Source organism: Eurypyga helias, unplaced genomic scaffold (assembly GCF_000690775.1).
Source record: "Eurypyga helias isolate BGI_N326 unplaced genomic scaffold, ASM69077v1 scaffold10132, whole genome shotgun sequence".
NCBI classification, from domain to species: Eukaryota; Metazoa; Chordata; class Aves; order Eurypygiformes; family Eurypygidae; genus Eurypyga; species Eurypyga helias.
In genome coordinates this window covers 20,948-45,193 of record NW_010237832.1, presented here as the reverse complement: position 1 = coordinate 45,193, position 24,246 = coordinate 20,948, and the positions used below count along the sequence as shown (strand labels likewise).

General features: G+C 38.1%; 1 protein-coding gene across 1 annotated transcript in view; it reads right to left on the bottom strand.

Moving 5' to 3' along the window:
- Positions 1–24,246, bottom strand: part of LOC104506606 (E3 ubiquitin-protein ligase MYCBP2-like) — a gene marked incomplete at both ends in the record, with an annotated part of 81,735 nt that overhangs the window by 45,400 nt on the left and 12,089 nt on the right. The window contains 10 exon segments of the mRNA XM_010147610.1: positions 7,786–7,887; positions 10,150–10,295; positions 10,970–11,174; positions 11,942–12,100; positions 12,806–12,970; positions 15,488–15,633; positions 15,635–15,684; positions 19,544–19,620; positions 20,394–20,532; positions 21,642–21,715. Of these exon segments, the coding sequence (XP_010145912.1) occupies positions 7,786–7,887; positions 10,150–10,295; positions 10,970–11,174; positions 11,942–12,100; positions 12,806–12,970; positions 15,488–15,633; positions 15,635–15,684; positions 19,544–19,620; positions 20,394–20,532; positions 21,642–21,715 (1,263 nt within the window).

Here is a 24,246-nt window from a genome sequence, read left to right as displayed (position 1 = left end):
TTCAGTCTCCCTTAATTGCAGCTTCCACTTAATAGGCACAGTCTTGGTAAAGACTACTTTCTGCCAGGCCACTTTTTAATACACTACTTACCAGTTTTAGACTGACACAAGAAGATTTTACCATGCTTTCCCTCTTTCCAAGTTGGTGGGGAGATACTGAGCAGTATCTTGACACAGACCAGGAAAAGGCAAGAAAGGAGAGAGAAATGAGTGACAGCCTGGCTGTCTTCAAGGCCAGGCTGGATGAGGCTTTGAGCAACCTGGTCTAGTGGAAGGTGTCCCTGCCCATGGCAGGGGGGTTGGAACTAGATGATCTTTTAGGTCCCTTCCAACCCAAACCATTCTGTGATTCTATGACAAGTAGATTACAGAATATAAAAATGTTTGAAGGACAAAAGATACAGAGGAAAGCTGCATGAAGAACAGGAAAAACAAAGAAGAAAACAAAAGAAAGGAAAATAAAGAAAGAAGTAACAGACTTCCTTACTGAGAAGTTCCTAATGAAATGAAAAGCCCAAGAAATAGAGAATGGACACAACAATATGACAAAAGTGAAACACAGATTAGAAAGTTGCAAAAAGAAATGCAAAGAGTGCAGCTTGAAGTGTGTGGATCTAAGCTACTAGTGGGCGATCAAAGAGAAGAAGTGATTTCTAGATAACTCAGCCACAAAGCTCTGATGGTCCAGAAAATGCGTGCACAAAACAGCCCAGGGGACAAGACACACTCCTGAAGTCAGCCTTTGGCATTTTAGTGCTAAAAGCAAAGATGGCAAATAAAAAGAGAATTTCAGGAGGACAGAAGGAAGTGAAGTACATTAGGGTGAGTAACAGAACTACAGGAGATCTGGGCGAGAGAGAATGTTTGGGAAGCACAAAAGGCCGTCAGCTCCAGCAGGGTGCTAGCACACTGCTGCCTTTAGTTGCCAAGCTGCTCATCTAAATTACAAATTCCTCGTTAAGATGACAACTCTAACATCATCTAAGCTTCTGATCAAAGCAGGATTTAACTTTGCTTCTGGATATCCCTATATACTTTACATTCCCACCCATTATGAAAAGAACCTGAAACCAAAATAAAATTATCCAGTCCCTGTAACAGGATGTGCAAGTCTGTCATCCCCTTTGGCTTTTCATGGCTACTAAATCTGTAACACTGTCATAATATGATAGGAAATACCTACATTTTTATTACATTATGATGCCTGCATGTTCAGTCATGATCTGGCACAATGTAAAGTACCTCCTCTCCTTCCAAAACACCACCACAGGAAACAAAACACCAGTGCAATCAGAGACCGTACCTGCTCTCTGCCTGCATCTGAGGTTGTCTGTACCACAGGAGCAGAGTTTAGGTACTATGAATTATTCTGGTGGAACAATTCAGCCATGCATTAGACACTTCCTTTATTTTCTCTAAAAATGCCTGCAGAGTAGTATTTGAAAAGCTCTTCTAGAAGCCTCCAACAGATCTACATGGGAAATAACAACCTATTACTATTCTCAGTTATTTCAGTAGCTCGAGTTACAGAGATACACAAAGCCGTGTCACTGGTAGACTACAGTGCTGCTACTTTAAATCAGTTACTATATGATGCAAAATGACATTCTCTCCCTCCCTTTATTTTTTAATAGAATGTTTTTGCACAGTTAATCTGAGAGGTTGAATATCCCTAGCCTACGAAACAAAGATTAACTTTTCTTTCCTGGTCCTGCAGGATCCAGGCCTTCCAAGAGGGACTTTGTCTGGCAGTGAATGAAGAGCATAAAGGGGAAAAAAACCCCAAAAAAAACCCCAAAACAAACCAAAACCAAACACCCAACATTTATCCACAGAAATAATTTTCTAGCAAAATAGAATGTATATATTAAATAATGCAGTGGACTACAGGAAAACATACACAATTAATACCATCCTACCTGCATTTACGTGCTTTTGTATTCTTGGGCATCTAAGCACTTAGGCTGAACTATCAGTGTTTACTATTTAATTTGAACTTACATTACAGATACTTTGATTTGTTCTAGTATCTTTCCCTAAACAAATGCTATTTGGCAAGATGTGATTACAGAAAACTGAAATCAGCGACCTCAAATGATGACTTCTACACCAGCGCACCAATTGTGGCAGGCAAATGTACCTGACAAAAATAGTACATGACCACACAATTGAAGACTGTATGATGAGGAACATACAAAAGCAGTATAAATTAAGGTTGCATAGGGAAGTCCTATGTTGGATGCTACTTTATGTTGTAAAACCCTATTTTTGGCTTCTGGAATACTTGTAAAAGAAAAAACAAACAGGTGGTGTTGTGGGGTTTTCTATTTTTTTTTTTTTTAATAGTAAAATAGGGACGCAAACCCCTAATACAGGAAAATAGTTGCCTAATAGGTCAATAGTTTGTAAATTTTAAAGTCGACTATTTTTGAAAATGAAAATGGGGACAAACTTTCACTAAAAGTGGAAAACATTATACTGAGATAATTTCTCACCTCCATAGACTTAAGGGAAACATAGTAATATCCCTATGAGGCAGGGTTATTAGTTGAGGTGCATGTATTTTTTCAGACTATGAGTAGCAATTTATTATTATGGCAGAAATATTCATGGAGAATATCAATATGCCATGCAGGCAACCAAGGTTAATTGCAGTTTGCCCCTTCTGTTCAAAACACTGAAAATAAAAACCAGGGTACACACCTTTTCCTGTGTTCTTAAACCTCTTTTCTACTGACACTTAGATATGGAAGAAAAATTATTAGTGCTTTTAATAGGGGAAAAAGAGATGCAGGCTAGCAGATATAAGCATGCAAGGCAATTTGGTGTGATAGAGAATGAGATGGAAGTAAGTTTTATGATAATTGTGATTTTGACACTTTCCCGCTTCTGAATACTTGACTTTGTGTATATTGTTAAATTAATAGGAAAGATGCAGTTCTGTATGTAAACACGTAAATTAAAACACTAAATATAAACCAGAACTGTTCTCATTGAGTCTACTGCAAACCTGAGTTCTAAAGCTGTAATAGAAATATAAATATTTCCACATTAAATGTAATTTTATTAACAACAGTCACCTCTTCCACACAGAAATCACAAACACAAACACAAAAATATAATTTCAAAGAATTGCAGCTGCTTGTCATTAAGAACAAATCCTACAGCTTTCTCTTGAAAGCATTTTTAAGCAGAAAATCATGCATGGATTTGATACTGTTTCCAGTATCAAATTTTTTTTCCTTTTTTTCTTTGTTTAAAGAAACTTTGAAACACACATACCTTCCAAGTTCTGAAAGCATCAAAGTAAATATTTAACTGAAACTACAGCAAGAAGGTGCACTAATATTTAATGAAAAATATAGCAATTGAAGAGAGAGTTCTGCCGTATATTTAGGCACAAGTGCAGCAATGAACAGAGAACAGTGTTACTGACGAACTGATTCTAAGCCAATAGTGGCTTGGGCAGATGTTAAACAGGTTTATATAATACTCAGCCTACCACAGTGAAATTAACTACTGAATCAATTACACTACAGAAAAATCAAAAGTTGCCCAAATACAGGTGGCCTCAGATAATATTGTGTCAATACACAGCAGCTTTGGCTAAAATTAATCAATTTCCTGGGGTTTTTTTTGTTGTTCCAAGTAAAGTAAGATTGAAGGAAAATAATTTTCCCTTTCTGTAAAGGCATCAAAAGCTAAACCTTGGTTAATTACACATCAAATCTGTATCTCAGTAATGATCATCTAAAGGGTTTTACATCACAGGCTAAGAAAGAGTAGTAGAGAAATACCAATGGACCACAACACTCAGATGATTTATTATCACCATATTAAGAGTTATTTCTCTATTTTTCAACTTATTAATTGAATATACTTTGTTTAAAAAGCTATTTTCCCACTCTCAGAGCTTTCTGAAAAAAGTTATCTTTAAGTGATAAATTGAAATCTTTGACTACTTCTAAATTCTATTACTTCAAATATTAATCTGAAAGAGTTGCAGAAACAGCTTTCAAGATTAGCACACTCAGTAAATGGTAATCTTAGGTTCATTATATTAATTGTACAGTGTGGCCCAGGGATTTCTGTAATCCATTAAGGCATAATTTAATGCCCCAAGCCTAAAAAAATTGGTGTTTGATAGGAAAGGAAAAATGATCTAACCATGTTCTGAATATTCTAGCATACAAAATTTCCTCATTATCACAGAAAAGAATAAAGTGCAACTACTTCTTTGCTCACCTCCCACCATTCCCATCAAGCTCTAAACTAGCCTGAAAAACAAACATTTTTTTCCTCGTATAGTACATCAGCTCCATCCCTTCTCACCAGAACCTGAGAGACAGTGAAATGCTGAGAAACACCCATCAATAACTACAATGGGAAATTAGGAAGAAGCTGTGATGAATACAGCTGGCATTATTTCTCAAGAGGTCATACACCAGATTCAAAAATGTTGAATTGATTTCGAGCCCTCTTCGCTGCTCTTGCAACTGCCATTAAGCTAGAAGCAGAAAGAAGCAGCTGAGTGAAGTAGCTCTACCACTGTCACAGAAAAGAAGCAGAAATTGTCACCTGGATACACTAGACATATTGGTTGCACTGAAAAGAGCAAAGAAATATAACCAATATTCAGAACCTCTTAAGTTTTTTGAAATAATAGTTATCATCCCACACTGAAACACTTTTTTCCACTGTTATATTTAAGGATCTAACTTGTCACTAAAATAAAATTTCTTTCTTGAGTGAAGCAACATGAATAAATGGTTTGAAACATAGAAAGATAACCAGTAAATAATCTTTATCAGAGCAAGAATAAACCAATCTGCTGTGACTGCCATTTAAAAATAAAACCCAGAAATCTTCAGCATAAGCACGTAAAACTTCTGGAGTTACTCATCACTCAGTATGGTGCTGCTGAACAACAACAGCAGCAGGCTACTTTGACTTGGAAGATGTTTGAGAGCTGAGTTAACTGCTCTTAACTGAAAAGACCGTAACATTTAAGTAGACCATTGATATTGTAGGTATTTATCACAACTACTTCTCCTTCCCAGAATACAGACATTCAGATTTTATTTGCACTTTTTCTGCAAATATAAAGATGAGCATACACATCTTTCATGTAAGAGACCACAACTGACCTCGTGAAGGAGTTAAGAGATGGTCATACTTGTAGCCATAACCCCCACTTTCTCCCTTTTAATTTGAGTGGACCGCTGGAACATGTATTTAAATCAGATGTTAACTCTACCAGGACTAAATTGGGAGCTTTGGTAAAGAAACAATTAGACCACTTAAAAACCCACAGTGTGGAAACCAGTATACTTCCAGCACTTGTGCTCTTACACTTCGGTCCTAAACTTTATTTCAGCATATTCAGTGGGCAAATAAGTGACGGATTTATTTGTTATTTTTTGTTTATTTTGTTTTGTTTCCTTGCTTGTTTTAGGAATGAAATATTCCTATGTTTACTTTAAAAGCTTCCATAATCCACTTGTTTATAAGACATTCAAGATCTACTGAAAACATTTGTATTGAATAACTGTCATCAATTGTATGTAACTAAAGAGTGATCAGCAACACTGAGTGATGGATCCTGTTCTTGACTATCAAACACTACGCATGCTTTGTTTCTCCCTGATCTGGCATAAAAGAACAAACGCTGCACATTAACACACTACAACCCAGAAACCATAATCCTGACAAACAGAAGACTGTATACCTGAAGGAAAGACCCTAACAGAGATCATCTGGTCTTTAACTGACTAAGTGATGTTTTCAGAGAAGTGAAAAGTTGAAATTTTTCTTTGGATCTCTAAATAGCTATTTCATTAGCAAGGATTTGCTCAGTTATATATGCACAAATACTAGGACTTTCTGGGGAAACTAAGCAGTCTGCCTCTTCTTTTTAACATCAGTTATACTATGGGTTTTCAGGCTGCAAAACCTTTTGCAGAGAAAAAATGAAAATCTAGTAGATCATTTAAATGTTCTTGCTCTCTCTCACGAAAGATGAGCATCCTGATGAGTTCTCAAGAATGGTGTTATTCTTTCCAGCAACCCACGGAAAACTTCAGCATTTGGATCGAGAAGCAACAAAACAACTTTTTGATCTGATTATGTAAATGAAGATTGATTATCAAATCAAATTTTCATATCAGATTAGGTAAATCAAGTTTTCTAAGTATTTTTGAAACACTATTCCCAGTTTTATCACGTAAGTCATTCCGAACTGAAGCAGGAGACTAATCTCCAACCCTTCCAGCCAGACATACCCTCTACAGTAATAGCCACAGAAGAATTTCAATGCTCTTTTGATACAGAATATAGCATGGATGTGTGCAACAAGCCAACCAGCAGTAGCTTCTTAGCTACAGGCATCACACACCTATCAAACCGACAATGACACCACATTCCTGACCTTGATCACCTAAGACTCCGTTAGATTTTTTTCTCCTTTTTAAAGAGACAGATGGCATACCAAAGGGATAAGCTGCTTTGGTTCTACTTCTAACCACAGAAATGGAGGCAAACCGAAATGTCTGTACCTAATATTTGTCAGCAGTATGCAATGCAGCTCCAACACGACCTAGACAAAGGAAGAATGGCAGCTTCCCTCTCTCCACCTCACAGCTAAAATTAACCACAAAGATGCAAAGACAAATAAATATTCCAATCTTTTCCACATGCATAGGAAACTAGAAGCTTTCTCTTCCTTGTTGTTCCTTATTTGTGGTAAGACCAGTCATTTCTTTCATGTAAGTGAAATAACGCCACAATCTGCCACACAAGGTTCACTGGCATGGAGTCTAGGAACTAAGTCTGATTACAATGTGCATTTTGTATCTGAGTAAAAACAGTATCTAATTCCTAAAAGGGGAATCAAAATGATATTTAGTAACACGCACGAACTTGAAGATCATAAAATTCCAATAAAGCTGTTGCTCTTCTCAACACACAATAATTTACCAACCACATCATGAGGCTTCACTAAAACATCTACATCGATCTAAATCTCCCAACTTTAAGTATTTACCAGATTAAGACACTGAGGTATTTTAAAACAAGAGGACTACCAAAAACCTGTCAAAGTATATATTGTTCATGGGGAAAATCAACAATTCCCAGGGTAGATAATATACAGGACAAGTAAACTTTCAAATTATGTAGGTTTATTTTGGGGGTTCTTTTTCGTTTGGTTGTAGGTTTGCTTGTGTGGGGTTTTTTTTGTTGGTTTGGTTGGTTGGTTTTTTTTAACTGAATTCAGTCAGTGTGTCATTTTTTGCAGGCTATTCAATTACAGAAAAGTTCATTTGGCCATTAACTGTGATTACTACTATACAACAGAAATCTGATAATGTATAATAATAAAATAATTCATACTATAGAACTGGACAGGCTTGCAGTCATTTCAACTCTTCATACATAAAGGCATATAAATTCAATATATAAAATGCTTTAGCATCTACATGTCCAGAAAACATTATTCAACTAGGAAACAGCAAAAAATGGAAATTAACTACATGAAAGTGATATGGAATGGCACTCTTCACCATTAAAATTCTGATCCTTATGAGTAGACTTTGTTACACATACAGATTTTCCACAATTTTCCAGAAGCATGCTAAATAACATAAGCTAGCTATTTAGGTTCTGGTTTTTGTTTGGTTACTATGTTGACTCAAGTGGAGCAAAACTAATTATTTTCTGTTCTTAGAAAACAGACTAAGATGTTTTCTTGAACTACTCAAGCCTCTCATCAATAAGAAGGTCACTTACCTCTTCCTTCTTCCAATCTATGCCTCCTGTTCACACGTTGTCGCTTTTCTTCTTGCCGTAACTGAAGGTGTTCTTCAATATTAACTCCAGGAACAGGGACAGCTACATAGATTAAGAAATAAAACATGTGAAACTATCTTTAAAACTTGTTATGATGGTAGTAAACCCCAGAAGTTAAGTAAATGAAATCTGGAGCCTACTTACTACCCTGCTCTTTAAGTGGCTCTGACACAGTGTTTGGAAATGAAGGATTTGAGTAAATTTCCTGATTTTCATGAATCTGCCACAATTCCAACATTACTGAATAGTATTTAATACTTGCTTTTTATTAGGCATATACATATTTTCATTTAGTTATGTGTTATCATGGTTATCTCAATTTTCCCCCAAAACTTTTCAAAGGCATTATTATTAAAACAAGAATAAAATTGCTTATATTTTAAAAATGTTTTAAGTAGATACTTTTCAGTTTAAAAATGCTTTACCATTACATGCTTGGTGCTTACTACGCAGAATGCAATTACTTAATGCACATATGCATCTGTATGTAAACCTGACTTATTCACCAAACTAGCTAATTTATTAGGAATCTGAAAGAAACTGATAAGCACTTTGTTAAACAGAAAACATGACCCGAATGAATGCAACAGTAGAAGTACTGTAAGCACTACCTTTGCCCCATTTTTTTTTTCCCCCAGCAAATTGCAACCAAAAAAAAAACTTTAAAAATACACCTTGCCCCCAGTATCACACAAAAACTCCACCTGGAAGCACCGTCACTTTTCTCCAGACAAATGTGGACAACCAGTTCAAGGCCCACACCTCAAACTATGCGAAGTCCAACACAGCACCAAGAGCTGTTGTCTGTCCTACTAGGAGAGGAGTTAGCAAAGCTGAGGTTAGCACAAACACCGTAACTCCTCTCTGGTCATGCATGAGACCAGAGCTGTGAAGCAGAACTGCTACTACCAAATTCATCCTCAGGATAAACCTACCTCTGTGATACAAGAAAATTACATTTAGAAATATATGTATAGACGTATCAGGACTGCACAATAAGGTTCTTTGGAGTCACTAGTGTAAAATTCTCAAGAGAGACACTTCTGGTTTCTATTTAACTTTTGCTTTGGTAAAAGAAAAATCCCACAAAGTATAGATATACTTTTCTATTGTTACTCTTCCTGACAATAAATTGTCGAGAAATATAAATATTTTAAGTCACGCATTTGATTATTTTATGGTTCTTTTCTATACCAGATATAATATATCCATACACTCATGTAGGATTCAAGTGCTCTATGTAAATCTAAGTATTAAAAAAAAGGAAGGAATGTCTGCTCCAAAAACTGTAACTGCCTCATTGTAAGTACAGAGAACACAATATTAAAAATACTGTGATAACAGCTCTTACAAGGCAAGATCCTAAACTGTATTTTCCAATAATCATATCAGTTGGTATTTTTTCCCTAAGGTGTTTCTTAGGGGGAGGGAGGGTAGGTAGGTGTTTTGGGGTTTTTTTTAACAGTAATTTCCACATTCCTGGCAGCTCTTTCTCTCTGAAAATTTTTACGAAAAAAGAAAAAAGTTTTCAAAAAAACAATATTCCCCATCTTTTATGTGACTGTAAAAAACCCTGATACAAGAATTTTCAGGCTATCAAAAAAGGACAAAAATAACTCTGTAGTATCAGCATTAGTAACATAACTATCCAGGTCAAAACGGAACACATGTTTATGTGGACAGGTTCCATTCGGATATAAGGAAGAAATTCTTCACAGAGAGGGTGGTGAAGCACTGGAACAGGTTGCCCAGAGAAGCTGTGGATGCCCCATCCCTGGCTGTCTTCAAGGCCAGGCTGGATGAGGCTTTGAGCAACCTGGTCTAGTGGAAGGTGTCCCTGCCCATGGCAGGGGGGTGGAACTAGATAGTCTTTCAGGTCCCTTCCAACTCAAGCCATTCTGTGATTCTGTGATCCCATACTAATGGCAAGATTAAAATTAACTTCACTTACCAGAGTGATCCCACTTTGCTATACCACCAACAAATAAATCTGCCTGACAAGCAACATTTTATCCATTTCAACAATATTATACTGAAACTGCCCGGTAAATCTGAATGTTCAGTAATTTCATTGGAAAGAAAGAACTGCATTACTTAAGATACAAAACTTTATCATACAGAAGAATCGAAATATTACCTGAAAAGAACAAACTTATTTCTAAACTACCCTGTTACTCCAAGTTTCAAAAGTCAGCAGTGGGACCGAGTTTTTTAATGAGTGTAATCAGAAATATTGAGTGGAAAAAAAAGTAGTGCACTACAATAGAAAATTAAAAGCCATCTTGCTAATTTCATATCACTTACCAAGCAAGAGGTCTAAAGGTATCATCTCTTTTACAGCATCAAGGATTCCTCTTTGCCTTGCTTCCTGGCCATCCAGTTCTCTAGCGCACGCCTTGCAGCAGCCACATACAGCACAGCCCGACTCACCTGAGCCACAGCCACAGATTCTGCAGCAAACAGAGTTGCTTTATCACTATAACTGTTGTGCATTACTGATGCCTTGGTAAATCAAAAGTATATTATCAGTTTGTTCTATCTTTATGCATGTAATTTTTCCTGAGATAAAGAGGAAGTATAGCTAGTTTAAATCCCAGCTGCTGTTGCATGGTGCCAAGGAGCATACACCGATCCTACATAACTGAACTAATTTCTCAGCATTAACTTTTCTTCATTTAATTAAACATACACCACATGAAAACATGAACAAGGAAACAATGAGCACATGCAATGCTGAAGAAACAGAAATGGCAACATATAAAGTGGCCCTTTACACAGCTCAACCCTGAAGTAACAGATAAAAGCAACCTGAACAGCAAGATAAGTAACTTCCATCACAGAACAAAGAAAAGCTATCCCAAAGCCAGCAGCTCTGTCCAGAGTCAGATTATATTAGTGTTTATCTTTAATAGGAAAGAATTACACGGTAAAGAAATGGAAAAAAATGCATGTAAAACTAAATCACCTGCGACCATCACAAGCAATTTACAAAAATTTTAACTTACTTCCAAATTTTAAAAGGACAGACTCTTTTTAGGTACGTTAGCTCAGACTGAAGTTTAACACATTAGCTCAGTTTACATACAACACACTCAAGTCAGTGTATTTCCACACGTTGGCTTACCCTCCAGGTACTCTGTCAGGACGCCCACTACTAACACAGCTAGCTCCATAGCCTGTGCAATCTCCACACACAGTGCACACCATACACTGCTCCAGCTTCCATTTATGCATGCCCGGAGGACACATCATGGACTTCTCATCTTTTTCATCCAGTTCCTCTTCTAGGTCTTCATCCATGGCTGTTGCCATGTTCTCAACTCCAAAACCTAATTAAGATATTGAAATAAGAAACAGCTGTTTTCTGAGGCCAACAGTGACTACTGAGGAGGCTCTGACGAACACTCACAGATCAGAATTTTTAAAGGAATGACAAGGCATGCCTCATATGCGTGCTCAGCCAGCACAATGGCACTTTTGAAACTTCTGAGCATGGGATGGGGTGTATATCTCATTTCATGACTAAAAACAGGAAATGAAACATTTATATTCAGTACACATGGAAGTGATCATTTACTTGTCACGTAAATTCCAATCCAGCAGAGGTGAATAGGTATGATTTTTCATACCTATATTTAGGAGTAATTGAAACATTCCGTTGTGCAGAGAAAGATGTAGACTTGCATTCATGCCCTGTCTAGGCAAACAGATGCCTCAGGACAGAATGCAAAACAGAAAAGGTAGAAAATACTTTCTTACTAAGACAACAGCACATAGTAAGACCAGGAGTGATGAGGTTAGTTAGATTTTTTTTAAACAAATGAATCAAAAAGAAAAAGCTTTTTCACAGACAAAAGAGAAGTAATTGAGATTTCAAAAACTTTTTACTTACATATCTAAGTTTATTAGTATGTGCAGAACACCAAATACCTGACAGTTGAAGTGAAAGCATCCATACCTGTTTTTAAGCACATTGCATGTACTTAAGCTTTAGTATTTTAATATTTTATTTTATAATTTATAATAAAATGCTTAGCTGTTTCATTTCTGGTATTTTCCAGAACACAAAACAAAAGCAAAAACCTAGGTCCCTCACCTTTTCCTCCCTGGCTCATGGAGCCTGTGTCTCGTCCACACTGCCCTTTATTATTTACGCCAAATGTCCAAACTTCTCCATTCTTCATTAATACACAGGTGTGAGCTTTGCCCATGGCTACTTGAGTCACAAAATGGCCTTTCAAATCTGTTACTAAACCTACGAGACATAAAACAGTTGAGTGGTAAACTGGACTTTCTACCCAAGAAGGAAACTTCAGCAATATAACAAAATTGCTAGTGGAAACCGACAATTTTTAAATGAACAGCAAGGGAGAAAAACAGCAGATACAGAAAACAAGTGCTAGAATAAGAAGTGAACAGAGAATTAGGACTAGGCTATTTCTCCTGCAAAGAAAGAAAAGCCAAAACCAAACCAAACCCTGCTGCAAATCACTTATTCTAAAAAACAATTCTAAAGAAGTTGTAATGCCATTGGAGTTTATCCCTTTAGTATTTTATTTAAACTGAGATGTACTAGATCACCTGCAAATTCTAAACAGGCTGTCTTCTGAGTAGAAAAATGTGTAGGGCTTGGTTTCCTGCAGCCTTTGTTCATAACAAAACATGTCTCGTTTCTGTGACTTTTCCCCATGTGGCCTTCTAGTGTCAGATTAATACAACAAATGATTCCTCCCCCACCCTAGTGGAAGCATTCAATTTGGTAGTTGTCAGCAGTGCTGCTATATATTTTTTACAGAACTTAAGGAAACTGCCTTCTGTCATATTTGGCTGAATCAGCAGAAATTCAGAAAACTATTAGGAGATTAAGAAACACAATCACCATTTCCACAGGCTAAAACCTTCCAGACTAATTTCAATTGCTCTAGTTGAAAAATCACTTAAAAAACAAATATTAACTTACTTGTACTATCAGAGTAAATGGCATCTTTTCCAAACATGTAGAGTTCTCCATCTTTTGAAATCACAGAACTGCTTCCATTATTGCACGCTGTAGATATGACAATTTTTCCTTCCATTTTAATAATTTTTTTAGGCTTATATGGTTTTGACTGCCGTCTGCTTTTAGCTTTAAATAAATACATAATGCAAGTCAGTCTACCAAAAAAAAAAAAAAAAACCACAAAACAACACCCAAGGGGACAATAACATTTGTTTTATATGTAGGGGTCAGTTTTCAGACTACTACTGAAAAAAAAAAAAATCTGTATGATGTCCTGGTCTAATTTTTATTGGATCACACTGGTTTCTCTCAAAAAAGTTCAACGGCAAGCACAGCTGTGGTTAGATAGGTATCTTTTAGTAAGGAGTCTTCAAGTTTTTCTTTTATATATACCCCCCCGCTGACAGAAGCCTAGTCTCCCTGCCAATGTTCAAGAGAAATCAGGGGAAAAAGCTTAAAACTTGTGCACATCCACTCTGAGCCAAATTAGAAAGTGACAAAGAGAACTAGATCAGTTAGAAGACCGTTGAGCTGTTAAAAGAACTCAGAGAGACCTTGATCAGGTCCTTGAGCAGATTCCTCTGTGAGACCTAGTAAGAGCTAGAACGTCCCACCTAAAAGTTGCTTGTTTAAGCTAAAGCAGCGATAGCAATTTACTTCAAAGTGCTAAACTTCTGTTTCACCTGAAATTGCAGATTAATTAAATAAATAAATAAACAAACAAAAAGAATCAGTGTAATTGTATTTTGGATAGCTTCCCTATAACCGCAAAAACTGGGCCTAGAAGGAAGCTGGGAGGGGACTTTTTACAAGGGCCTGTAGTGACAGGACAAGGGGTAATGGGTTTAAACTTGAAAGTGTGGAGGGTTAGATTAGATATCAGGAAGAAATTCTTCACAGAGAGGGTGGTGAGGCACTGGGACAGGTTGCCCAGAGAAGCTGTGGATGCCCCAGCCCTGGATGTCTTCAAGGCCAGGCTGGATGAGGCTTTGAGCAACCTGGTCTAGTGGAAGGTGGCCCTGCCCATGGCAGGGGGGTTGGAACTGGATGCTCTCTAAGGTCCCTTCCAGCCCAAACCCCTCTATGATTCTATGAAAAAAAAAATCTTGAAATTTCTGCTTTTAAATGTATGTCCTGAAATATTTTTGTTTCAATCTTAAGTTAACTCTACTGGAAATTTTTTACACAGGAGTACTACCATTAAATACCTCTCCCCTGAACACATTCAAGAATACACTCCATATCCTTTATCAAACCTTAAAATAGGTTCTTGCCTGTATTTTAGTTACATTACATGGGAAAAACCACACATTCTTGGGAATACTGTCAGTGCAGTGAAACTTTCACAGGAACAATATGTTAAATATGCTTTGTTTCTGCATGAGTATGCCATACCTCACAAATGCAGACCAGGGAGTTTTTGCTAACAATTTTCTTGAGATAAAACTTCAACACAGTTGATTGAGACAAAGCTGGACTGTACACTGCTGTTTAACAAGATTATAAATCTATTTCCAAATTATATTTTAAGTAATTTTTTAAATTCTAACCACCTACCACTGCCTATAGACTCAAATTTTATACCAACATTTGAGTATTATTTATCATATTTCTGACTACACTGAAGCACAAAAATGTCAGTCTTACTAAATCTGTGTTTAAATTCTCTGGCTAGCAGACCAAACTCTTCCACATACCTGCTTTGTGAAGAATAAATATATTTTAATGGTAACATCAAACTACACTATTAAAACAGAACATTGAGAAATTAATTTGAATTTTGAGTTAGGCTTCAGTATGATACAAAAATGCTATCTATGAAATACAACATTATATTATCCTACTAAAATGTAAACATCAGGAGGCTGACAACTCAAGAATATCAGATGTGTTTTAAGCTGATACCTAGCTCACGGGCTAGGTACTAATCAAAACACATTCTTTTTTTTTTGTTTGCCCCCATTAATTTCATACAACTTCACACAACAGTCTATTTCTTGAAGTATTTAGTATAGTATCACAGCAAATCACAGCTTTAGGGCAACTAAAGCCATATTTTATTTTCATATAAAGTATATTTCAACCTAAACACACAGCTTCAGAGATCAAAACTAGGAAATTTATAAATTTCATTTAAAGAAGCATTTTTTAGTCTGAAGATGAAGTTAATCTGTCTTCTCTAATGTCTGAAGAGTACTACTTGATAAAGCACAGAAGACTGCTTCTACAATTTCTCATCCGTGTTCCTTCCTCTCCATTACAGAGAGGCATTTACTGGCCAAACACCTGTGTCCAAAGTTCTCTAAAACAACAGTGAAGAAGCAAAAGCTTGTCTCCTCAGTTTTTCAGACAAAGTACCAGGCAGACAGTACATTCTCTTGACCAAACCTGTGATGGCATTTTCCCAGGGCAACTGTAAAATAGCACTCCTACCACACAATCTGAACTGTGCTAAAACTGAGACTAACACCTCACTAACTGGGAGAGGCAGTAGCATTGGTTGTCAAGACCTGTGGCTGGCATAAAATTCAAACCCAGTGACATGCTTACATATTCTTGGAAAATGTTAAAAATCATCTTTTCAAATTAAAAGGTGGTTAATAGGCTTTTATAAACTATCCAGCAAGCAAGCGTAATACGTACTTGATTCGCCATCCTCTCCTTTACTGGCAGAACCCGTGAAGAATATGCTTCCATCCTCAGCAACAAGTAAGGCATGTGAACCATCGTGTCCAACAGAGAACTGAATAATCTTTGGAGATTTTGTGATTGGGAGCTCAACCCATTTTTTTACCACCTTGTTTGATTCCAAGGCTCTGATATTTGCCGGTATAATAAATCTAGAAGAAAACAGTTTATCATTTTCGGTTATGTCACAGCACTTCAAAATTGCATCATTTTTAAGTTGCATTACTTTAAATCCCATAATTGCAAACTACATAAAATTTTTCCTGATGTGGGTTACACCATTTCAATACCTCTATCCCTAACTCATGAATTTTGACTTAATGGAGGAAACATTCTGATTAGATTCTGCTTGGTTTTAAATGTGTTTTCTACTGTGCAACAGAGCTACCTTTTGTATATAATTGACCTTGGAGTCCTAGTGGACAAGAGGTTCACCATGAGGCAACAGTGTGTTCTCATGGCCAAGAAGGCCCAGGGCATCCTGGGATGCATTAAGAAGAGCGTGGCCAGCAGGTCCAGGGAAGTTATCCTCCCGCCCTGCTCTGCACTTGTGAGGCCTCACCTGGAGTGCTGTGTCCAGTTCTGGGCTCCTCAGCTCAAGAAGGACAAGGAGCTACTGGAGAGGGTCCAGCGCAGGGCCGCTGAGATGATTAAGGGCTAGAGCACCTTCCATATGAGGAAAGGCTGAGAGAGCTGGGTCTGTTCAGCTTGGAGAAGAGGAGGCTGAGGGGGGATCTTATCAATGCTTATCAGTATCTAAAGGGTGGGTGTCAGGAGGATGGGGCTTAAAGATGACTTAAAAGATGTGCGCATACCTGCAGGGCTATGATCTTGGCATCATAGAGACACTGTGGGATGGCTCCAACTACTGGAGCATCAGAATGGAAGGATACAGGCGCTTCAGGAAGGACAGGCAGGGGAGACAAGGAGAGGGTGTCATCTTTTATGTCAGAGACCAGCTGGAGTGTATGGAACTCTGCCTGGAGATGGATGAGGAACCGACCAAGAGCTTAAGGGTCAAGATTAAGGCGAGGGCAGGGACAGGAGACATTACAGTGGGGGCCTGCTACAGGGTGTCTGACCAGAATGACGAAGCAGATGACGCCCTCTATAGACAGAGAGGAGCAGCATCATGTTCATAAGCCCTGGTCCTCATGGGGGACTTCAACCACCCCAACAGCTGATGGAGGGACAACACAGCAAGGCACAAGCAAGCTAGGAGGTTCCTGGAATGCGTTGCTGACAATTTCCTTCTTCACGTGATAAAGGAGCCGAAGAGGAGGGGTGCCATGCTGGACCCTGTTCTGACCAACAGGGGGAGGCTGGTGGATAATGTGAAGCTCAAGGGCAGCCTTGGCTGCAGCGACCACGAAAGTTTGAGATTCTTAGTGTACCACTGAGGGCACACAGCAAGTTCACTACCCTGGAATTCACGAGAGCATACTTTGTCTCTTCAGTGATCTGTTTAGCAAAGTTCCATGGGATGAAGGCCTGGAGGGAATGGGGCCCCAAGAAAGCTGTCGAGTATTCAAGGATCACCTCCTCCAAGCCCAGGAGCGATGCATCCCAAGAAAGAGGCATTCAGGCAAAAATGCCAGGAGGCCTGTGTGGACGAACAAGCAGCTCCTGGGCAAAATAAGGCACAAAGAGAAAGCCTACAGTAGGTGGAAGCAGGAACAGGTTTCCTGGGAGGATTACAGAGAAATTGTCTGAGAAGTCAGGGATCAAGTCAGGAAAGCTAAAGCCCTGATGGAATTAAATCTGGCCAGGGATGTCAAGGGCAACAAGAAATGCTTCTACAGGTACATCGGTGACAAAAGTGGCTAGGGAAAACGTGGGCCCTCTCCAGAAGGAAATGGGAGATGTGTTTACCCAGAATATAGAGATGGCTGAGGTACTCAAAAACTTTTTGCCTCCGTATTCACTCACAAGTGCTCAAGTCACAACACCCAAGTCACAGAAGGCAAAGGCAGGGACTGGGAGAATGAAAAACCGCCCACTGTAGAAGACAAGGTTCTAGACCATCTAAGGAATCTGAGGGTGCACAAGTCCATGGATATCTGACGAGATACATCTGCGGATCCAAGAGAACTAGTGGATGAATTTGCTAAGACACTACTCATCATATCTGAGAAGTTGTGGCAGACTGGTGAAGTTCCCACTGATTGAAAAAGGGGAACCATAACCCCCATTTTTAAGAAGGGAAAAAAGAAAGACCCAGGGAACTAAAGGCCAGTCAGTCTGACCTCTGTGCCCAGCTAGACCACGGAGCAGATCCTCCTGGAAATTACGCTAAGACAAATGGAAAATAAGGAGGTGACTGGTGGCAGTCAACATGGCTTCAGTAAGAGCAAATCGTGCCTGACAAATTTGTTGGCCTTTTACAACAGGGTTACAGCACTGGTGGATAAGGGAGGAGCAACTGACTTATCTACCTGGACTCATGTAAAGCATTTGACACTGTCCCGCACGACATCCTTGTAGCTAAATTAGAGAGACATGGATTTCACAGATAGTCCTTCACATAGCTTGGGGCTATCCCAAACACAAATACAGGCTGGGGAGAAAATGGATGGAGAGCAGCCGTGAGAAAAAGGATTTGGAGATACTGGTGGATGAAAAGCTGAACATGAGCCGGCAGTGTGCGCTGGCAGCCCAGAAAGCCAACCGTATCCTGGGCTGTATCAGGAGAAGTGTGGCCAGCAGGTCGAGGGAGGCGATACTCCCCCTGTACTCTGCTCTCCTGAGACCTCACCTGGAGTACTTCGTCCAGCTCTGGAGCCCCCAAACATCAGAAGGATATAGACAGGTTGGAGCGAGTCCAGAGGAGGCCACAAAGATGCTCAGAGGGCTGGAGGACCTCTGCTATGGGGACAGGCTGAGAGAGTTGGGCTTGTTCAGCCTGGAGAAGAGAAAGCTCTGAGGAGACCTTATTGCAGCCTTCCAGTACCTAAAGCGGTCCACAAGGGAGCTGGGGGGGACCTTTTACAAGGGCCTGGAGTGACAGGACAAGGCGTAATGGGTTTAAATTGAAAGTGGGGAGGTTTAGATTATCCAATCCAGGCTGGATGGGGTTTTGAGCAACCTGACTTAATGGAAGGTGTCCTTGCCCATGGCAGTGCATTTGGAACTAGGTGATCTTTAAGGTCCCTTCCAACCCAAACCATTCTATGATTCTACTTCATACCTAAACGCACAACTTCACTGATCAAAACTAGAAAATGTCTGAAGAGTTCTGCTTGATCCAATCCTGTTTCATACTATTAAATTTTACTAGGAATAAAGAGTTACATTTATTTCTGAACATTTTCACCAATCTCACTCTTTTGATAGAAGTAGAGGAAGGCCTTCATTCAAAAAAATCAACAGAATGCTGAATGCAGGAAAACAAAGAACTAGTTAGTTTCCCAAACTGAAATTGAAACACAGTAAATACTGTTACTATGACATTCTACATTAAGCAAAATTATTTCTAGATTTCAATGAATATGCAAATGTCTCTGAAAAACAGTCTCCACTAAGCAGAACCAACACACCTAATCATTAAGATGATGCTAAAGAAATCAGTTGAAAACTTTGCCTGAGGGAAGTCAATAATTCTTGGAAGGATCATAAAAATCAGGCTGGGGTTTAAATAAATTACTAAGGTCAGACTATTTATGGAAAGTCATGAGGTAAAATATTCTGCAAATGTGCTAACACATGATAATTCTGTCCCTCAAATCTAAAACAAAGCCTCAAACTGACTCTTAAGTAAGACTGACTGTAGAAATTCCTATAAATTCAAGCCACAGATTTCTCAATGGTTCCAACACCATCTGGTTATGTTTTCAAATACCTATTTGCCTTTTTCCCTTTAAAGTGTGGTCTGAAAACATACCTAAACACAGTCACATAATTCTAACATATTTGAAGGGCAAAAAGGAAAAATGGAAAATAATATTTAAATTAAAAAAACACGTAGAAATATATTGATGTAATTTCCTGTTTACTACAGAACATTTTCAGTACCTTTCCACTAGCAGTTTTCATTAGTGCAAACTCTCTTCCAGCACCGAGGACAGCTGATTCCTCATCAAACCCTGTACCTGTTAGAGGAAGATTGTGTTAACCGGACAGTTTACTAGGCAGTTCCACAAGAGTTTACAGACCTAACTCTGCCAGGGACAGTTTGTCATAAAGCTTCTTAGAAAGTTACAAGTGAAAGAAAGTTTTGCTGCCACAAGGCGGCTTACTGGGCTAGACCTGGCAGATTTGTTCAAAGAAGAAAGCACTAGCCTAAGAACAACTGCACTTTGTCAGAGAAAAAGGCCATGTAGCCCAGTATGCTTTTGTTCTGACAGTGCCAAAAGCGGACACTTAACAGAGATAAAAACCCCAGAGCAAATGCTGAGTGATATTTCTCAAAAATACTTTTGTAGACACTAACACTTTTGCATCTCAAATTCTGATGCAAAGGTGGTTTCCATGTATTTGTCATCTTTCAGTGCATTACCTTTCCATTAATCCAGCCAGCAGTCCTCTTAACTTTTGTTAACTTTAACCCACAGCAAGGAGTTTTATATCTTAACCACACATTATAAGAGCAGTATTATGAAGCCCAAGCTTAAAGCAATTATATATGTCTTACACAACTAGCAGAAAATACGTGAAAACCATGGCTAGTGCTACAGACAGCAGTAATACAAAATGAGTGTATGGGTTACACATAAGCAGCTTCAAAACCTTGTACGTCTCTACATTTTTATCATGGAGCTATACCTTCCTGCACATAATAAAGGCAAACAAAGGGAAGGGCAGTGTTTCAGCTGTATTATTTGAATTACTAGCTTGTGATTAACCTTCAAAGAAGGGGACTTACTGATAATGTGCAAGTCTTTCTCCAGATCAAACAATGAAATGCCACAGGCATGTAAGCATTTTCTTGCAAGCTTAAGCTGCAGTTCTTGTTGCAGTACTGGCTCCGTACTCGTTGCAAATATTCGCACTACAAAGCCATCCTGCGATAAATAAATAAATAAATGATTCTACTTTATACTGTACAGTAAATACAATTGTTTACTTTTCATGGCCTCAGTGCATCAGTATATACTACTTCAGAGTAGATTATCAGAGGACACACTGATAAAGTAACATTTATTACAGAGGAGAAAAAAGTGCCAAACAGGATGTGCTGAAGATAAGCACCTTAAAGACCTTAAACATATACTGAATTCTACGAAAGCACTATGAAAACAGTCAATTGCTATAGAAATAATTCTCTGAATCTCATTATAGAAATCTCACTTTTATAGCTATTTGCATTTATCTTTTAAGCCTTCACTTCTCCTGATTCAGAACCCCAAATTCTGCATGCAGTTTATCTTCATCTGCCCATGTTCTGTTAGTAGAGAAATGGCTCCATCCTGGTTTTCTCATAGTTGTATGTCTGGCATCTCCTGCCAACCCTGTCTCAACCCAGCCCTGTCCCATCCTTCTTTTACAGCCTTCCCACTGTCAAAAAACACTGACCAGTCCAGAAGAACGGAATAACTGTCTGAACAAAATATAGAACAGTTAAAAGTGTTTTGCCCCTAGTAGAACCACTTACTTGGGTTTCCAGAGTTTTGGCTAATAGACAATTTTCATATAAAAATCTATTAGAATGTAGTTTCTTTCCCACCTATTTTATTAAATCTGGTTGAAGTTCCCCAACAAGTACCAAAGCGGTTACAGAAAATTAAATTAGAAAAAATTATAGCTTATAGTTAAGCTCTAGGCAGCTTATCCCACAGAGATCCTGTACAATAACATGCTAAAAAGTCATTATTCCATTTATAAGTTTTTTTCCCTCAGAAAGCGCAATAGTTTTTCTTAAAACCTATCTGAAAAATTTTAAAAAATCTGAAATATCCATCGTAAATCAAAATTGTGTGGATAAACGCCAAAATACTGTTCCATTATGCACAAACATGGCAGTTTCTTGTTATCTCTAGTTACGCAGATTTCTTCCTTAGTTGTGGCAGTAAAGAAAAAGCCAAACACTAAGCAGAAAGGAAGCTGTAGGTATTGTAAAATAAAGTAATTCAGTTGAGAGAAAAATACTTTACCCATCACATGTAACACTTACATCTCTAGATGCTGCTATTTGATTAATGTATTCTCCATCAGTGAAGAGGATATTCTGCCCTTCGGTATGACAATCTGCGACAGAAATATGAAGTGCACTTCATCAGTTTATATTAACATACATACACTCTTCTGTGTTTCTGACTCATTCCCATTCCCACTACAATCACCCTACGAGAGTTCTAGTTTTTCTAAAGAGAGATCACAGTGCTCCGATAACACATTATTTTATGCTAGGATCACTTCTCACTAGAAGCAGCATATAATACTCTCTTGTCCCTTTAAGAGTTATTAAAGCATTTTCCATTGTAAGAAATGTAAGGCATTACCACAATATTTAACTGCAGAAGCATTTAGTATTCACCCATGAGGGGTACTCTAAACTATTACAATACAACTAAAATCTAATTTTCTGGGAGTGTTAGTCTTTCTCATTCCCCAAAGACTTTTTTGTTTAAAGGGTCATTATCTTTTAAGAAAAGTTTCCTCAATCCAGCATATAAAACCTAGAGACATAAATGAAACAGAAACAAACTTTTTATTATTCATCTCATTTTTCCATTATTTATAAATTTCACCAAACTATTAACTGAAAATCTAGGATTTTGGAAAACTTAAAAAGCGTATACTTTATAACACACGTTTATTGAAAAGAGGTCAGCTAGAGAATTTTGCCCATGTCTGGGGAAAAAAGACCACTTTCTCTACAAGCTTAAAAAAAAGCATGTCCCTAATCTGTCTCTTCTTCCCTTCCTGCTCTGCTGATGGAGTTACTAAAAAGACTGATATGATATGGCTTGTAAAGTGCTTGTTTCATTGATTGCACAGAGGAAAGAGACCCCTTCAAAAAGTAATACAGGACAGCTACTTGACACTCTAAATATCTGCTTCATAACCTGAACAAAGATCTGGTTATTACCCATTTTATCTAACAAATTTAATGCTAAATGAAGCACACATAATATCCTTCTGTCATAACCAGCAGGGTGGTTATTTTTAAAATAATATAGCTGAAAACAACCCATGTTATTCACAAACCCATAAACTTGTTTACTTTTTCCTGTACAGCCCAGCCCAATCTAATCTCTTACCAGGAACAGAATATGTGTTAGGTGGCCTTCTCTAATTCTCACATCTTAAAGCAACAGATGTAGACAACCTGCCCCTTAGAGCACACACAGATATGAAACACAAAGTGGATAAGCAGCAAGCAGGATGGAGAATGGCAGACATAATGAATTTTGAAATACTGCGCTCTCAAAAATAAACTGGGATTCAATGACCCAAGTTGGTTCATGTTACTAACTCTCTATGCTGCAAAGCAGTATTAGCAATAAAACAAAAGGGTTGTCAATAACTTGAACACAAATTCCAAAAATAATGTCAGTGACATTTCTGAAAGGTTATAGGAAGTTGGTAAGTATTACGATTCCTTAAATGGCTGAAAATTACTTGCTCACATAAGCATAATGTGAAGGACAAAGGATATTCTGGCCACCACTGACTTTTGGCCTACTTCTTGAGTCATTTCAAGAGCAGAACCTCCCAGTAAACCTTTTTGGGGGTTGTTTATGTGTTTGGTAGGTGTGTTCACACAGGAAATACGGAACCCGGATGCTTTAAAAAAAAAAAAAAAAAAAAATGTTCTTCGGAAGAACTCCTAAGAATTAGCACTGGATTAGATAACATCCAGGCCCAGCATTAAATATCAAATTGATATGGAGTAGGAATTGGAAGGCAAATGGAATCTCTTCAAAGAGTAGGATAGTATAGTGTCTCAGTTAGCAAGGAGCTCTTACGATCAACTGTAGTCTTATTCAGTCCGACTTTGTAAATTACTGTGGGACAAAGATATCCAAGGTTTCTGTCTGGGGATTACTATAACAGAAATGGCTTATGCTTTAAAGGACAGAAGTACAGCTACCTGTTAATCACAGCCTCCTTAAGAGGCTTCAAGACGAAATGACTGCAAAGCATCACCTTCCATATTTGCATAGTGTATCCTGTGCCTCCTAACAAGTACTCGAGCTCCTCTAGCCCAGTCTCGGTTAGCAGTACTTTTCCGACTAAGTGAATAGTCCTGAGCTCCAAGATATTAATGTGTAATTTAAAAGAACAACGAAACCACACACCATATAACTTCAACCTCTTCAACTGTACACAGCACCCTTTATTTAAGCATTGTCAGATACGTAGTAAGCATTACTGTTAAGGAAACCGTCAAGATGAAAACCTCCTTTGTAAATTCAGGTCCAATCACCTAGAAAATCGCATAGAACTTTGGGATTCTTTTATAATATTTAGACTAGGAAGAAAGATCCACAGCTCAGGGACATTGTACAAAGTTGGGCAAGGCACTAAAGACAAGAGTGTTGACACACACTCTGGAAGTTGCAGATACATTGTCAGATTTGCTAGATCATCTATCAGAGCAGAAAGATGAGCCTTTGAAATAGAAGTTCATGGTTTCAAGAAGCTGGTGGATCCTACTGTCTGAGAAAGGAGAAGATAATGTTCCATAGTTCAATGAGTTTTCTAAGGTCACATGACTTCTAGCAAGGCTCAACTTCTAATCTCATAACCTAATGAAATCCTAATCTCCTACA